This window comes from Somniosus microcephalus, chromosome 9, assembly GCF_052327205.1.
Source record: "Somniosus microcephalus isolate GS21.2 chromosome 9, FLI_Smic_1.0, whole genome shotgun sequence".
Lineage (NCBI taxonomy): Eukaryota > Metazoa > Chordata > Chondrichthyes > Squaliformes > Somniosidae > Somniosus > Somniosus microcephalus.
In genome coordinates this window covers 217,548,393-217,566,778 of record NC_140995.1, presented here as the reverse complement: position 1 = coordinate 217,566,778, position 18,386 = coordinate 217,548,393, and the positions used below count along the sequence as shown (strand labels likewise).

The following is an 18,386-nucleotide window of genomic DNA, read 5'->3' as shown; positions in this document are numbered from 1 at the left end:
CTGGCCAACTCGCCCTCTGTTTTATGACTTTTTCCTTCCCTCTTCCCCCATTTATTTATAGCACATGGGATTGTGCTTTTTAAATCTGAAGTGTTCGGTTTCCAGTAATTGTTGAATTTAATACCATATATAGTAATAGTTTAGAAATGGAGAAAATGCTTTATTGTATGATTAAAATCTCAATGGTGACACCTCCTCGCTAATGGTCTGTTCTGGGACTATCAACATTCAATTCTGTCTCAATCAATTTTCTCTCCAACTACAATTTAAGCCAAATGTGGGGGATACTTGCTGAGATGAAGGCCGTGGCCATTTGAGCCACCTGACCATCTTATTACCATCCTGAGCAATTTTGTGGTAAATACAGCAGTATTTCCTGGAGCATTCTGCTACTGTGGCCTGTGTGTAAATGAGCTCTCACTTTTATGTTCTTATAGTGTGTCAAGCTTATTTGTGGATGAGACATTTTCTGATGGCACAGTCTAGCCTTCTAATTCTTCCATGTACTCGAGTACCATTTCTAGAAAGAAGAGTTGAGAGTTTTTCTTTTAAATGTCTCCACGGGGTGAATGATTCCGCAAAATAGTTGAAATACCTGCAGAGTCTGTGTCGAGGCTGGGTGGACCCGAGAGAAGGCATCTCTCCCAGTGGGGACAATAGTCTCCGTGTGAGAACCAGCTCTGAAGGTGCCTGGGTTGTATGTTGATATTTTGAGTTCTCCCCGGCCCTCATTAATGTAATGCTCCCCTCACTTTTGAATGCTTAGAACAGAACAGAAATTTAACAGTTTTTTTTTTACATCTTTTGACGACCACCATTTTGGGTCACCCCTCGTCATTTCTCCTTCAGCTTGGCATACATTTTCATTGTGCCTCTTAGAAAAGCGTCACAAGGCACTTCAATGTTAAAGGTATGATACGAATGCTTGGTATTGAACATGCCACATACTCACTTTGAACTTGTACTTGAGGTCCCTGAATTGATCAGATTATTGTATCTGATTCATTAAATGTGCTTTTTATTTCTATTTTCAGATTCTAAAACCTTCTGAAAAGAAAGCAAAATACCAGTATGGAGGTCTGAACTCTGGCCGCCCTGTTACACCCCCTCGCACGGCAAACCCGCCTAAGAAGAGGTGAATAGCAAGGACAGCCTCAAACACCTTATCATTTGTACACAGAGAAAGCTACCAGTATACCAGTTCATATACTAAAGTATGTAACCTGTAAGCACCGTTCAACCATCTGCTACTGTCTTTGTGAGCCTCAATGCTTGTAAAAAGAAATTAAATAACTAAGTCTTTTTGAAAAAAAGTTTTCCAGTAAATACGCAGGTGTGGCATATTGTAATGTAAATCAATGTAGTACAGTAACCAGTGCATTTTATTAATATTTTATTTGGGCTGGGATGAAGGTTAATAGATCTGACAAAGGCTGGGACAAAGGCTATCTTTTCAACCTTCAAACTTTCTCTGGCAAACCCCTTCGATCTTGCAACGAAATTAACTTTACTGCTTGTGATTTGGTTATTTATTTGTGAAGTATGTACCTGCAGATACGGATTTGGTATAGGCACCATCGAGGCCTGTTTCAAAAACTATGAAAGCAGTCTGGTAACTAGAAACTCCACACAAGGATTGCAGTGTTTTACAGCTGTTAACGGGTACTTGGAGTGTCTCATGTTGGCACCAGTCCGGTACCATTACATGACATAGCTGCAACAGCACCAGTCTGGTATTCATACCAATTGATTGTTGCTTATTGTTACCCACTTGTTTTGTTTGTACTTGCACTGCTTGCTAGCTTTTATACAGAGGCATTTATTTCCCTTATGGCAATCCTCCAAACTAACTTCCAGGTAGTCTATACGGTACTTAATTTATGAAGACATTAGGGGGGAAAAAGAATGAGTGTCAAGCTTAGAAAGTAAATTTAATGCAACTTCAAAGCAGCAAACCTTATACATTTTTTTTAAAGGGTTAAAGCTAGGGGAAGCTTTAAGGGAATAAGAGTTCTTCCCAGCTCGAGACTTAAATGATTTAATATGGTTTTGTGTAGGGCTACATGTAGCTTGTGGCTCCCACATTTTTCTGATTTCAGTTCGGCATACGAGACCCAGTCAGTATCTGAACTATGACACATGATTTTGGGTCATCGGTAATGGCCCTCAACAGAAAATTAACCAAGGACTCCAGGTCACTTGAATCTTTTCAAAGTTCTAAAAATTCATCCCAGTCCTGAGAATTTACATCATTGTTTGAAGGTGTGGGGAGGGGAGGGGGGTGATGTTTGCTTGTCATAATTTGGGATGCCAGTGAATTTGAATGTACACACTACATGATAGTTAAAGGTCTTTTTTTTTTTTAAATTAAAACCACAATAGCATGATCTACTCGTAGATATAGCAGCCCTTGTTTTCATGAATTTGTGTTTGAATATTCTGAAGATTGAAGCTGTAGCTTTCCAAAGGCAAAATCTGAAGTGCACCGTCTTTGAGGGCTATTCCCTTATTTATGTAAATCAGTTATAATGAAGCCTGAGGGCATTATTCTGTTGAGATCGTTTTGTTAAGGATGCCCTATTTCTGCTGTTTTCAATACAATCTTCTACCTGATCCGATGATTTTATTGTTTCTTTTCTCTGCGAAGTGTTGCTGGTTTCATGCTTTAACCCTTGCACTGTCATTTGTTGCATCAAGAAGTCTCTAACTTTATTTATTTGAAAAATAGGTAGAATAATATAATTTAAAAAAAACTGACATCATTTTGGATTGTAACCGAAAAAGGTAAGTGTTCTTATTCTATTAGCACCACAATCTCATGTCATGCCATTCCTGATAGGGCGAGTTGCATAAACTGGTGCTTCCTTCTGTAGACTTTTTTTTGCTTCTTATTTCATTCCTTCCATTGCCAGACACTGACAGTACCACATTCCTTTAGAACAAAAGGTTTTGATGTTGCTGTTGCTCTGGCTTTTCACCATACCAGATGAGGTCATGAGCTTGGGGAATATATATCATAATATTTCACTGTTTCCTAATTGCACTGGGGGGGGGAAAGGTGTTGAGGTTTTATAATCCGTTCGTGAAGTGGATATTACATCAAAGATGTAGATAACAGTATTTACTTCTATGAATTATTTTAAGAACATAACCATTGAGGATTAAAGAAAAGGGTATTTGGCTTAAAACTCATCCCTGTAGTACCCCAGCCCTTCCATTTTAGCATCCAGGTGTATTTTGAATATAATGCTAATGTTTCTGCCTCTCTCGCTCTGTCTGACAGATTATTCCAAACAATTACACTTTGAGTAAAGAAATTCAACTTTTAAATTTGCCTTTTACTCATTTAAATTTACCTATTCTTGTCCCGCTCTCCTGACTTACTGTGAGTTCACCTTCTCTTTCCCAATTTATGTACTTCAGTCAGGTCCTTCCTTAGCCACTAGAGTAGAACTTGAGCTTCTCTCGTCTTTTTTGACAATGTATCCCCTTTACCCTTGGGATCAGTCTTCTCGTACCTTCTCCATTGCAGTACTGCAAATGTGGTCTGACCAATACATTGTAAATCCCTCCTCATCGTTTCTGAAAATGTGTGCGTTACTGCCTGGCTTTATATCCCCGCACTCAATTCCCTTTTAAATTGTTTCACCATCTTATTTAGATATTAAAACTGATGAGTCTACAACTACTCCCAGGTACTTTTTTAAGTCACCTTGTGCAAATTTATTTCCATTCATTATGGCCCAGAAATTGGTGTCGGGGGCTTCCCGTGGGTGCAAGCCCCTGACCTACACTTACATAGCGCGCCAACAGTTAAAGCCTGGTCCTGCGTGGATTTCCTGTCAGTGGCCCGGTTCAGCTCCCGGCGCGCTGTGCTTGCGTGATCCAGCGGCGTAGTTAGTTCAATGAGCCGTCTGGGATCACGTGAGCACTGGGCAACCAATCGGAGGTTGCAAAAGTTCATTCATGAGTTTGATAGTAAGAACTGTCAAACTTGTGAAAACTCCGGGCGCCCAAAACAGTACTTAAACTTCAAATAAAAGTTTTTAAAAATCCCACTAATTAAATGAACTATTAATAACTGTAAAAAAGTAATTTAAACAATTAATCAAATTTTTGAAAAAAATAATTTTTTTAAAAATCGGGTCTAAAAATACATATACTTTACTGTAAAGTCTTTAAAAATAATAAAACTGGGGGGGAAAAAATTCTAACTTTAATAGACCACTTACCTTTTAAAACTAAGTACTTGCGTCTGCTTTTTTCTCGCGTAAAAACTGGAGGCCTTATCGCACGGGCAACCCTGTTAATTAAAAAAAAAGGAATTTCAGTGCGCACGTGCAGGCTCCTGCGTGCACGCGTTCCACCTCTGAACCCCTTGGTTCAGAAGAAAGGAAATGCTGGTTTTCCGCACATACGCTGTGCATGCTAAAAACCGGCACTTCCATCGGGCCCACGCGTGAGTACATGGTGCTTACTCGTGCGTTGGGACCCGAATTACTGGGCCTATATACTTAACACATTTTTTGGAATAATGTGCAATACTTCTTACAGCTATCAGTTAAATTTCAGTTAACATTTGTCTGACCAGCAGCTTGACCAATCTATATCCTTTTGCTGAATCCTGCTCCACTGCTCTTCCTATTTTACTGTCATCAGCGATTTGATAGCTTACATTTGGCTTTGTAGATCACGGACAAGTGTCCAAACATTGAGTCCTGCAGCACTCTACTCGACATTTTCCCCACTTCTACAGTCTGACCTTACACCTCACATTTTTTTTATTTTCTCACTAACTTATTACCCAGTCTCGTGTTTTAATCTGGATTCCAGTGCTTTTAGAACATAACATAAGAAATAGGAGCAGGAATAGGCCACTTGGCCTCTCGAGCCTGCTCCGTCATTCAATAAGATCATGGCTGATCTTGGGCTCAAAGCCACTTCCCAGCCCGCTCCCCATAACCCTTCACTCCCTTATCTTGCAAAAATTTGTGTCTCTCCACTTTAAATGTATTTAATGACCCAGCCTCCACAGCTCTCTGGGGCAGAGAATTCCACAAATTTACAACCCTCTGAGAAATTCCTCCTCATCTCAGTTCTAAAAGGGCGACCCTTTATTCTGAGACTGCCCCCGAGTTCTAGATTTCCCCATGAGGGGAAACATCCTCTCTGCATCTACCCTGTCGAGCCCCCTCAGTATCTTATGTTTCAATAAGATCACCTCTCATTCTTCTAAAGTCCAATGAGTATAGGCCCAGCCTGCTCAACCTTTCCTCATAAGTCAGACCCCTCATCTCTGGAATTAACCTAGTGAATCATCTCTGAACTGCCTCCAATGCAAGTATATCCTTCCTTAAATAAGGAGACCAAAACTGTACGCAGTACTCAAGGTGTGGTCTCGCCAATACCCTGTACAGTTGTAGCAGGACTTCCCTGCTTTTATACTCCAACCCCCTTGAAATAAAGGCCGACATTCCATTTGCCTTTTTGATTACTTGCTGTACCTGCATGCTAACTTTTTGTGTTTCATGCACAAGGACCCCCAGGTCCCTCTGAACTGTAGCATTTTGTAATCTCTATTTAAATAATAATTAGCTTTTTTATTTTTCTTGCCAAAGTGGATAACCTCGCACTTTCCCACATTATACTCCATCTGCCAAATGTTTGCCCACTCACCTAGCCTGTCTATATCCCTTTGCAGATTCTTTGAGTCCTCTGCACAACTTGCTTTCCCACCCATCTTTGTATCATCTGCAAACTTGGCTACATTACACTCGATCCCTTCATCCAAGTCATTAATGTAGATTGTAAATAGTTGGGGCCCCAGCACTGATCCTTGTGGCACCCCACTAGTTACCGTTTGCCAACCAGAAAATGACCCATTTATCCCGACTCTCTGCTTTCTCTTAGCCAATCCTCTATCCATGCTAATGTATTACCCCCAACTCTCTGCGCTCTTATCTTATGCAGTAACCTTTTATGTGGCACCTTATCGAATGCCTTCTGGAAATCCAAATACACCACATCCACTGGTTCCTCTTTATCCACCCTGCTTGTTACATCCTCAAAGAACTCCAGCAAATTTGTTAAACATGATTTCCCTTTCCTAAAACCATGCTGACTCTGTTTGACTGCAGTATGTTTTTCTAAATGCCCTGCTACTGCTTCCTTAATGAAGGACTCCAGCATTCATTTCACTTGAAGTTGTGGAACATTTTCAGCTTTCAGAAAGTTCAAATAAACTGTTACTTGGAGTTACATTGTTTACTATTTCTGTAATGCCCTCAAAAAAAAAAAAAAAAAAAAAAATCAAAACTTATTGGGCAGGATCTTTCCCCTTCTAAATGCATACTGGCTGTTGATTTTCTATACGAGTATTCCTCTGGCTTGTGCCTTATAAATATTTTGTCTGTAGATAAGACTAATGGTCCACATTTGCCTGGTCAGATTAAATATTATTTACTATTAACTTTTATCTCCTTCTGCTTCACCACAACTATTATCATTTATGCAACATGAATTATTCTTCAAAAATCTACTGGTTTTATTCATCAAATATTCAATTCATGTCTACCAGTAAGTCTTGCCAAATATCAGTTAAGATTTACTATGGCGAAGCTCTAGCTGGGTTGATCAACCCTCAACCAAAATGGGACTGCACCTATGTAAAAAAAATCCTTTGGAGAAATTGGTAAATTCATGTCCCATATAGAAGCCTGTATCAAATCTTGCATTTACTGGGTTTGTTTTCACCCCATTCATTCACCAGGATCGATATTGTACAACGAAAGACTTATTTGGACAGCCAAATCTCTTGAAAGAAATCGGTGCGTATGCTGCTGCTTGTTTTGATTCCTGGAGAATGCTACATACATATTAATAGTGGGAGAAACCTGGTGACAGTAAATTAGCAGATAATAGAAAACAAAATTAAAACATTGTATTAAAATGTACAACTGTCACAGGATGGAACACAGCCGATGAAGACCCTTGTTTGTTTTCAACTACAGTGTGTGTTAGTTTGTGGGGGGGGGGGAAATAAGAGTGATATTTAAATTAACTATTTTAAGCCTTTTTAAGAAAATGGCCTGTTTTTGTTTTCACTTTAAAAATTCTTAGATTAAAGGTTGCACTTCTTTCCTTCAAAGCGTCATGCAACTTTTAAATTTAAAACAAAACTTTGTTCAGTGCAAAATTGTTCAGGCTACAAATTTTCAGAATCCATTTTATGTTTGTCATCTTTGAATAAATTTATAAAAACTCACTGCATTTTGTCAAATGTTATTTCTATATGATGGAGGGTACTGCATAATGGGAACAAACAATGCAATCCCTTTAGAGGTGCAATTTGTGTGGGCTAACAAAGTGGATATGGTTCTCTCCTGATAACTAGTATAATTGGGAGCCATGATGATTAACTGAGAATTGGAATCATTTGTTTCAGTCATCATTCTGGATCATTTTGCTTGGTTCGATCTAAGTGCGGTGTGACTTTTGAATTGCCAAACCTTTTATGTTGATTTATAAATTGGGAGTATTTGTGTGCGTTTTATTCTTTTACATTTGTTTAATAAAATAAGACCAATGTTGTGCAGATATATGTGTGCGACACACACACTACAGCATTGTCTGTAAAATCCTGCCAATTGTAACTCTGGAGCCTTGCCTAGCAGGTTGCTTTGCATAATTTGATTCAGTGTGCTTCGTGCAAAATTGCATGTGTACAATATTAAATTAACTTAATTTCAAAATAGAGATGTGGTTGGGAGATTCAAAATGTTGTGTAATAACCTGGTAGTTGACATTTGATCTACCCTTCAGAATCTTTTTGATTTAAGTGTTTTGCGAAGTAGCTTTAGAGAACATAATTTGTTAGTGTTCAGATTGTTTCAAGAGTAAATAGGAGCTGAATGGTTGATTTAATTTCCCAAACATTCTAATTATTACATGTTTGTAGTATTTGAAGATTTATTTGCAGCTAGCACTTAGTCTGCTGGCCATCAACAAATTTGCAAAAGGTTCTTTAATTTTCTTTTAAATATTAACCAAAAGAGCATACAGTATAGTTATGCTATAGGTATCTGCTCTGGGAATGATGCAAACCCACATCATACTGTTGCCTCCATGCCGCCCTGTGATCGGGTGAAGTGGAGTTCTATGCATGCACGCAAGCCAAGCTGCTTCGTGTCCACATGAAGGGTGTGGCGTAACCAGTTGGTTGGTAAGGGTTGACAATCTAGTATATATATATTTTTTAATTACATAGTAAGTACAGCACAGAAACCGGCCAGCACAGAAACCGGCCATTCGGCCCAACTGGTGTTTGTGCTCCATACTAGCCTCCTCCATCCCTCTTCATCTAAACCTATCAGCATGTTTCTCCCTCATGTATTTACCTAGATTTCCCCTTAATTGCACCAATGCTATTCGCCTCACTACTCCCTGTGGTAGTGGCTTCCACATTCTAGCCACTCTCTGGGTAAAGAAGTTTCTCCTGAATTCCCTATTGGATTTATTAGTGAAAATCCTATATTTTTGAACTCCCCCACAAGTGGAAACGTCGTCTCTACCTCTACCCGATCAAATCCTTCCATAATCATAAAATGCGTCTAACGGATAACTTCCTCGGCGTTTCTTGAGAAAAGAGCCCCCGCCTGTTCAATCTTTCCTGACGGGTATAATCTCTCAGTTCATTAAATCATGCTGAACCTTAATTGGCAGAAGAAAATTTCCATGGAAACGCCAATAGCGATGAACTAGTGGAAAATTTGAGGTTGGCTACAGAGAAACAAACCAAGCACTTGTTAAACATGTTGTACCTGTGTTATGCAGCTGGTTTGCTTAGTGCTCCTGGGCATGTTAGTAAAATATCCTAATCTTCAGATTACACAGTTAATAGAAAAACACATTAACAGAAACTCTAGTGTCTAAAACAACTCATGTGGACGTATAATAAAGCAAGTGGTTTGGTCCCCATTTTAACCAGCCAGGTTCCTCATTCCCTTTAATGCTTTTTAACCCAGTATGTTTAAGGAGACACTGCCCACTCTGGTCCGTCTAGAGTAGTAAGAAAAACAGTCACACTGACACCTGGGAATGTTACAGTACTGTCAGGTCACAGGATATTACTTTCTCCTTTTGTATTGATCAACATAAACTGTGTAAAATGATTAACAGTATTATGGCTAAAGTGTCTTCACCTGCACAGATTGGTGACATTGCCGTGTAAAGGAAGATTATTCATATTCCACAGCAATATTATTGTAATGTGCTATTTTGTGAAATATTCATACACTGACACCCTACTAGAGCAGCCCTGTTTTGCTGTACTAGTTTCTGCTTTTGCCCTAATGCTGAAATGATTCTAATTGTCTTTAGCAGAGAAAAGGTACAACCTTTTGCAAAAATAAAAAATTAGCTGCTGTATTTTGAGGCAAAGTTGACTATACTTATAAGGTTGGAAGGGATATTGAAGAAAACTGGGATGGACCCAGTGGTAGTAGTTCACATGGGGGTAAATGACATAGGGAGAAATAACATAAGGACCTTTAAATTCACATCAGAAGGTTGGCTCAAGAGTGGGGATCTGAAATAATGTTCTCTGGTACTCTTCCAGTACTTCGGAAAGGAGGAGAGTTCACAAAACAAAGTTGAAACAGTAAATACATGGCAGCATGATGAGAGAACAGTGCTGCACTTAACCCAAGCAGAGACAAACCGGCAAGGAACATTTGAGGCAGCAATAGAAAATCATAACTACTGTAGATAGGTTGGATAGGTAAGACAGATTGTGGGGTGAAAGGCAGTCAACAAGTAAGATACAGACACAGGCCCAGAGAGAAGTGTATGAACCCGAGACCAGGAATAAGCAGGCGTTGAGTGAAATGACGAGGCAAATCTATAACTTGAACGTTAGAAGCATTGAAAATAGGAAGCTGGAACTAAAGGCTATTGTGGCAGTACGGAACTATGATGTGGGAATAATAGAATGACATGGTTAAATCTAGAAGATGGAAATAACTATAAAAGTACAGGGGTATAGAGTAAAAAGAACTGAAAATGCTGGAAATACTCAGCAGGTCAGGCAGCATCTGTGGAGAGAGAAACAGAGTTTAACGTTTCAGGTCGATGACCCTTCGTCAGAACTAGAAAAAGCTGGAGATGGAACAGGTTTTTAAGTACGTGTAGGGGCAGGGAAAGGGGAGGGGAGGAAAGAACAAAAGGGAAGGTCTGTGATAGGATGGAAGGCAGGAGATTTAGGAGACAAAAGGAATGATGGTGTAAGGCAAAAGGAGATGGTAATGGGACAAGTTAAGAAACAAAAGATGGCTCTAGATGAGGTGTAAATGGCACTGACAGAATGAAAGACAGCTGCCATCTGAAAGAAAAAAAAGGGAGGGGCCGAGGTTATGGTCTGAAATTGTTGAACTCTATGCTGAGTCCAGAAGACTGTAAAGTGCCTAATCGAAAGATGAGGTGCTGCTCCTCGAGCTTACGTTGAGCTTCATTGGAACAGTGCAAGAGGCCGAGGACGGTGAGGTCTGAGTGGGAGTGAAGCGGAGAATTAAAGTGACAAGCGACCGGAAGTTCGGGGTCACCCTTACGGACTGAATGGAGGTGTTCCGTAAAGCGGTCACCCAATCTGCGTTTGGTCTCCCCAATGTAGAGGAGACCGCATCATGAGCAGCGAATACAGTATACTAAATTGCAAGAAGTACAAATAAATCGCTGTTTCACCTGGAAGGAGTGTTTGGGGCCCTGGACAGTGGGAAGAGAGGAGGTAAAAGGGCAGGTGTTGCACCTCTGGCGCTTGCACGGGAAGGGGCAAGGGGTGTTGGGGGTGATAGAGGAGTGGACCAGGGAGTTGCGGAGGGAGCAGTCCCTTTGGAATGCTGAAAGAAGAGGTGAGGGGAAGATGTGTTTGGTGGTGGGATCACGTTGGAGGTGGCGGAAATGGCGGCGGATGATCTGTTGAATGTGGAGGCTGGTGGGGTGAAAGGTGAAGACGAGGGGAACCCGATCGTGGGTCTGGGAGGGAGGGGAAGGGGTGAGAGCAGAAGTGCGGGAAATAGAACGGACACGATCAAGGGCCGTGTCAACCACAGTAGAGGGGAATCCTCGGTATAGAGTGATAAGAGCAACATGCCCTCCCCAAACTTACCCGAAGCAAAAGTCATGACTTTGTTTTAAACGAGATTGAATTTCTAGTTAAGCTAAATGGGCTCAAAACCGATATCCCCAGAGATAAATGAATTTATGCCACCGTGAGGCACTGATGATTGAGGTGTTAGTGGGTGCTGGAAAGGTACCAATCAATTGAAAACAGGCTAATGTTATTTGCATATTCTAAAAGGATGACAAAACAAAAGCAGGCCACTGCAAGCCCATTAGTCTTAAATCCATTATTTTACATGGAATGGAAGTATTGGGAGTAAAATGAAGGATCATCTGGACAACAGTAACCTGGTTAACAGTCAGAAGGGGAAGTTCCTGCTTGACCGACTTCCTCAACTTTAAGCAAGTGACAACCTGTGGAATTGACCAGTCGTTTTGCGGCGGCGCTAAATGCTACCGCCACGATCTCCTGCGCCCGCAGATCGTGACGTCAGTCAAGCGTGCAGTGCCCCACACCTGATAGAGTCGCGCCCCCTGCCTTAGCGCCTGCCACTAGGAACGACAGGTAGAGAGGCGCGTTTTCAAGTCAGGAAGGGGCTGGGGGAGCGCTATTTAAAGGCGGGCGCTTCCTGCCTTTTCTTGTCGGCAACATTTTTGGTTTTAACGCTGTCCTAAGGAGTTTTGGCCCTCGGGACCACTTTTGAGGTTCCGAAGCGCTGAGCTCTTTCCCTGGGCCTATCCATTATTGCTTCTAACACAATTGCTTTTGAGGTCTCTCCAGGCTGAGATTCAAGGCTGCAATGAGCAGGGAGTGGCTGGCCAGCAAGATGGCCCCTCCCCTTTAAGAACTGGACGGCGCCAGTCTGGCTTCCATGGTAACTGGCATCGCCTGAGCTTCGGTAGCATTCTGAGGTAGCGCCTCGCTCCCTGACATTTGCGCCTTAAAATAGGTGTGTAGCGCCTGATTTAGCACTCAAATCAGCTCCAGGGGCGATAGAGGTGAATTTTGCAGTCGGAGGCTATCATTAGCGCCGGGCGCTAAACTTTGCGCCCAGCCGATATTAGCGCCCCAAAATGGACGATACTGAATTTTTCCCCCAGGAGTCTTAGTAGACTCAAAGCTAAATATGTCCAACCAATGCAGAGATGGAGTAGTGGAGGCAAAACCCTGGAATCCTATTAAACATTTGGAGGAAACAATGAAAGATTGGGCCAGAACTTCAGGTCCCCACGGGTGAGTATGCGCTGGGTACTCATGTGTAGACCCAACAAAAGTGTCGGTTTCGTGTATGCACTGCGCATGCGCGGGAAACCGGAACTTCTGTTCCCTTAAAGGAAGGGGTTCACAGGTCGAATGCGTGCGCCGGAGAGGCAGCGCGTACGCCTGGAACTTCCGTTTTTTTTGCAGCTTTCTCTGGGAGGGTAAGTCTCCAGCAGCTACGCTTCTAAAAAGCAGTCGCAAGGCCTGCTTTTAACAAGGTAAGTGGTGAATTAAGTAAAATTAAAACATTTTTTCCACAGGTTTATTATTTTTAAATACTTTAAAGAAAGGTAAGTTTATTTTTAGCCCCATTAGAAACTAATTAATTTTTTCAAAAATTTAAATTGTTTAAAATAGTTATTATGTAATTTATAGTTATTTTAAATGTGATTAAAAAAAATTTTTTTGATGTTTTGGGGCTGAATTGTATTCATAGATTTGACAGGTCTTCCTGTCAAATTTATGAATGAAGCATTCCCTGCTACCATTGGCTCTCCATGGCCCACGTGATCCCAGGGGACGCGTCGAACTAACCGCCCCTGGGATACGCAAGCACTGCGCGCCGGCATTTGGAGGAGGCCCAGGATCGGAATCCCACGCGGGCCCACAGCTCAACGGTCGGCGCGCTAGGTAAGTACAGGTCGGAGGCTTGCACCCGCGGGAAGCCCCCTACCTGAATTTCTGGGCCAATATTACAATCTCGCGGGTGGATGAATCAAGATGGGCCAAATGGTCTTCCTCATCTGTAATTATCTTGTGATTAATAACCATTTAGGGTTGAGCACCATGAGATCATTGTGGGATTGGCTCTTGTGCAATCAATAATTTCTGCTGATTGAGAGAAACATGTGTAAAGTAGTTCATGAGCATTCAGAGCACACTTCAGAGCGTGTGCGCGCAGGAAATTAGAATCCAATCATAGCAGGCTGACAATATCAAATAGCTTCAATATTTTTCAAAACCACATAGATTTTGTTCTTTTTGCTTTTCTCCTTCCTTTCCCCACCAAAAAAGAGGATGTAATATTGACTCTTTAATAGTTATGAAAGTGTTTCATTTTGCAGTGCAGAAGTAATTATTAAAAGGGTTAGTTTTATTTAACATTAACTATTCACTGGCACCTAAATGAGACAAGTCATTTATTTCCCTCTTGACTTACTGTCACGTCACTATTTCTAAACAAAAAAACCACATCTGTATGAGCAGAGTTTCTTTTTATATGCAGTACTTGTGTATGTCTTCTCCCCCATTCCCCATTGTACCACATTTCAAATGGTTTTTTTTAACTGTAATGTTCTCAATCACCCTCAAGCCCCAATAAATGGAGAAATGTGCGAATAAAGTTGTGTAGCAATTTCCTTTTTCCAGAAACTAGAAGAAGCTGAATTTTTATTCCAAGTATTCTAGGACTTCAGCTAGTTTTCCATCGTCCTCCTGCCAAATGTCAATATTGGGTTGGAAAATGTGTAAATCAAAACTCTTTCTGGGAAAGAAAACTTTGCAATGGCAAGGTTTAAAGTCTGTCAATCTATAAGATGTCCTTCCAAAGATCTTCCAACGTAATTTACAAGCAACAGGCACATAAATGTTCAGTAAGCAAAGTAACTAACTGACCTCTCCTTACATTTACGGGGAGTTGACTGAGGGAGAGGAGAATGTAAAACTTTCAATTCTTACCCATTGCAATGAGGACACACATTCTAGATTCCCTGGAAGGTGTAGAGAGAGATGGAGCAAAATGAAATAATCTAAATCTATTGTCTTGAATTTACATTTGAAATTAATAGGTTTTATGTTATTGGGTGGGGGTATAAAGGGACAGGAGGTGAGATGGTGACCTTGTAACTCCTTTTCCAAATAAAGACGTGCGCAAGTTTAACATTACCAATATGGTCACTATTTGCACATAACCCACTGAGCAAAACCACTTAAAACCAAAGCAAAACACCGTGGATGCTGAAAATCTCAAACCGAAACAATTCAGTATTTCCAGTGCTTATATTGGAGCAAAACCACTTATCTTTTTGTAGTCATTTTGTGTGAGAGATCAGTTTCACTAAAAGCAGAAGGACTGAGCCCATTAAAATAAATGCTACAGTCATGCAGTTCCTGTTGGTGTTAAATCTGCTGTAATTGTTTCCAGCTGTTATATTCTGCTGTGCTGTCCAGTATTATGGTGCCAATGTTTGCAGGCGTTTATCTTTTGTTAAGGATCTGTACGTTGAGGTATTTCTATAAATTTAAAACATTTTGGTTCATAAATTTGTTTTTGTAAATGAGCCTCCGGTACTGTGTGCGTATTGCACTTCTTAACAAATTGGCAGAAAAAGAAATGGTTAGTAAAGCTTCCTCCTTCAAGGCAGTGGCAGAAGTCCTTGCATGAAAGCAGTTTGAGCAGCCCTAACCTGGTGTTTGAAGAATGGCTCGGCACAAATCTGGGCACATCTTGTTCAAAGATAATAAAGGTATGATTGGTACAAATGGGGAAGTTCACCCTGGTGCATTAGAATTTGCTCTTGTGAATGAGGGTAATAATAATTATTCAACTTTATTGTCATTGCACAAGTACATGAACAACGAAATGTGATCTTGCAAGCTCCCATGACTGCGTCGGTGTGCGCCGCCATTCCATTTTCACCATTCCTCCTGTCCGACAATCTTCAGCCCAACGCCCGGGCCTGCTCACCAGCCGCTCCTCCTTCCGTGACCTTCTCACCAACCGCCCCTCCTCGGGGCTCCTTCCGTGACCACCTGCACCTGGTCTTCCCTGATGGTCACCCCTCCAGGTACTAACCAGGCCTGGCTCTGCTTAGCTTCCAAGCCTTGCCAGTGACCCTGTCCCTAGTCCCAGGAACAGGGATGTGGTATACATGGATTTCAGTAAGGCTTTTGATAAAGTCCCGCATAGGAGACTGGTCAGGAAGGTAAGAGCCCATGGGATCCAGGGTGCCTTGGCACATTGGATCCAAAACTGGCTTAGTGGCAGAAGGCAGAGGGTGATGATGGAAGGTTGTTTTTGTGACTGGAAGCCTGTGTCCAGTGGGGTACCGCAGGGATCGGTGCTGGGTCCCTTGCTGTTTGTGGTCTACATTAATGATTTGGATGTGAATGTAAAAGGTATGATCAGTAAGTTCACAGATGACACGAAAATTGGTGGGGTGGTAAATAGCGAGGAGGGAAGCCTCAGGCTACAGGACGATATAGATGGGTTGGTCAGATGGGCGGCACAGTGGCAAATGGAATTTAACCCTGAAAAGTGTGAGGTGATGCATTTTGGACAGACTAACAAGGCAAGGGAATACACAATGAATGGTAAGACCCTAGGAAAGACAGAGGATCAGAGGGACCTTGGTGTGCATGTACATAAATCCCTGAAGGCAGCAGGACAGATGGATAAGGTGGTTAAAAAGGCATATGGGATACTTGCCTTCATTAGCCGAGGCATAGAATATAAGAGCAGGGAGGTTATGATGGAGCTGTACAAAACGCTGGTAAGGCCACAGCTCGAGTACTGTGTGCAGTTCTAGTCGCCACACTATAGGAAGGATGTGATTGCTTTGGAGAGGGAGCAGAGGAGATTTACCAGGATGTTACCTGGGCTGGAGCGCTTCAGCTATGAAGAAAGACTGGACAGGCTGGGGTTGTTTTCCTTGGAGCAGAGAAGGCTGAGAGGGGACCTGATTGAGGTGTACAAAATTATGAGGGGCATAGATAGGGTAGATAGGAGCTTTTCCCCTTAGTAGAGGGGTCAATAACAAGGGCATAGATTCAAGGTAAGGGGCAGGAGGTTTAGAGGGGATTTGAGGAAAAACTTTTTCACCCAGTGGGTGGTTGGAGTCTGGAACTCACTGCCTGAAAGGGTGGTAGAGGCAGGAACCCTCAACATTCAAGATGCATTTGGATGAGCACTTGAAATGCCATAGCATACAAGGCTACGGACCAAATGCTGGAAAATGGGATTAGACAGGGCTTGATGGCCGGCGTGGACGCGATGGGCCGAAGGGCCTCTTTCTGTGCTGTATAACTCTATGACTCTATGAAGTTGGGGCTGGTGCAATTTATTCAGGTTAACTAGAGGGAGTTTTGCTCTGCTACTGGACCTGACCAAGGAGTGCTTGATGCTGATACTAGAAAGAAAAAGAAAGACTTGCATTTATATAACGCCTTTCACGACCACCGGTTGTCCCAAAGTGCTTTACAGCCAATGAAGTACTTTTTGAAGTGTAGTCACTGGTGTAATGTAGGAAACGCGGCAGCCAATATGCGCGCAGCAAGCTCCCACGAACAGCAACGTGATACTGACCCGATAATCTGTTTTAGTGATGTTGATTGAGGGATAAATATTGGCCAGGATACCGGTGATCACTACCGTGCTCTCCTTCAAAATAGTGCCATGGGATCTTTTGCGTCCACCTGAGAGAGCAGACGGGGCCTCGGTTTAACGTCTCATCCGAAAGACGGCACCTCCGACAGTGCAGCACTCCCTCATTACTGCACTGGAGTATCAGCCTAGATTTTTGTGCTCAAATCTCTGGAGTGGGACTTGAACCCACAGCTTTCTGACTCAAGATGCAAGAGTGCTACCCACTGATCCACGGCTGACACTACTAGGCACAAAATTGTACCATTACCATGACCACCTTTCCTCACATTGAGCCTTAAAATTTGCAAGACAATGTTGCGTTATTTTATAATTGGTCACTGACTGTGGTATTCCATCATCGTTACATACCCTTCATTCTTTAAAATGTTTCTTAATATCAAGTGTGATATCGAGTATTATTTGGGGTAACTTGAGCCTTCCGGTGTAAACGGGCTGGTAACAGCCCGAAAATGGCCATTACCAGTTCGTGATCCAACTGCTGCCATCTTCAAAAGGGGCCTTCCACTGGGCGGCTGGAGCACCGGCCTGTTTTGGGCGGTAGGCCCTTTTAATATACAAACCAGTGCCCTATGACGTACATCGGACCATGATTGCAATTTATAACCTGGGGAAATGTGAGGTTATTCACTTTGGTAGGAAGAATAGAAAAACAGAATATTTTCTAAATGGTGAGAAACTATCATGTTGGTGTTCAGAGAGATTTAGGTGTCCTCGTACAGGAAACACAGAGTTAGCAGGCAAGTACAGCAATCAATTAGGAAGGCAAATGGCATGTTGGCCTTTATGGCAAGGTGGTTGAGTACAAGAGTATGGAAATCTTACTACAATTGTACAGGGCTTTGGGTGAGACCACACCTGGAGTACTGTGCACAGTTTTGGTATCCTTATCTGAGAAATTCGAGGCGGTGCAACGAATGTTCACTGGATTGATTCCTGGAATGAGGGTTGGCTTATGAGGAGAGATTGAGTAGATTGGGCCTATACTCTCTGGAGTTTAGAAGACTGAGGTGATCTCATTGAAACATAAGATTCTGAGGGGAATTGACAGGGTAGATGCTGAGAGGTTGTTTTCCCTGACTGGAGAGCCTAGAACTAGGGGGCATAGTCTCAGGATAAGAGGTCGGCCATTTAGGACTGAGATGAGGAATTTCTTCACTCAGAGGGTTGTGAATCTTTGGAATTCTCTGCCCCAAAGGATTCTCAGTCGTCGAGTATATTCAAGGCTGAGAGAGAGATTTTTGGACTCGTGGGGAATCGAGGGATATGGGGATCGGGTGGGAAAGTGGACTTGAGGTCAAAGATCAGTCATGATCTTATTGAATGGCGGAGCAGGCTCAAAGGGCCGTATGACCTACTCCTGCTCCTAATTCTTATGAGACAGACGCCTCGACGGATTGGGGGCTGTGCCAAGTTTTACCAGGCAATGCGGCAGAAGAGTGGCATAGTGGTTAGCACTGTTGCCTCACAGCGCCAGGGACCCGGGTTCGAATCCGGCCTCGGGTGACTGTGTGGAGTTTGCACATTCTCCCCGTGTTTGCGTGGGTTTCCGCCGGGTGCTCCGGTTTCCTCCCACAGTCCAAAGATGTGCGGGTTAGGTTGATTGGCTATGATAAATTGACCCTTAGT

The 18,386-nt window shown here is 42.3% G+C and overlaps 1 protein-coding gene across 3 annotated transcripts in view; it reads left to right on the top strand.

Moving 5' to 3' along the window:
- LOC147113036 (serine/threonine-protein phosphatase PP1-beta catalytic subunit) overlaps window positions 1-7,260 on the top strand; it is a 123,883-nt gene extending 116,623 nt beyond the window's left edge. For 2 of the 3 annotated variants that reach the window (XM_085997906.1, XM_085997905.1), the window contains exon 8: window positions 1,035-6,315. In XM_085997906.1, coding sequence (XP_085854032.1) covers window positions 1,035-1,139 — 105 coding nt within the window. In that variant the 3' untranslated portion in view covers window positions 1,140-6,315. Of the gene's footprint in view, window positions 1-1,034; window positions 6,316-6,769 lie in introns of those variants that run through there. The other variant, XR_015079618.1, reaches the window with a different exon arrangement.
- The last annotated feature ends 11,126 nt before the right edge of the window (window positions 7,261-18,386 follow it).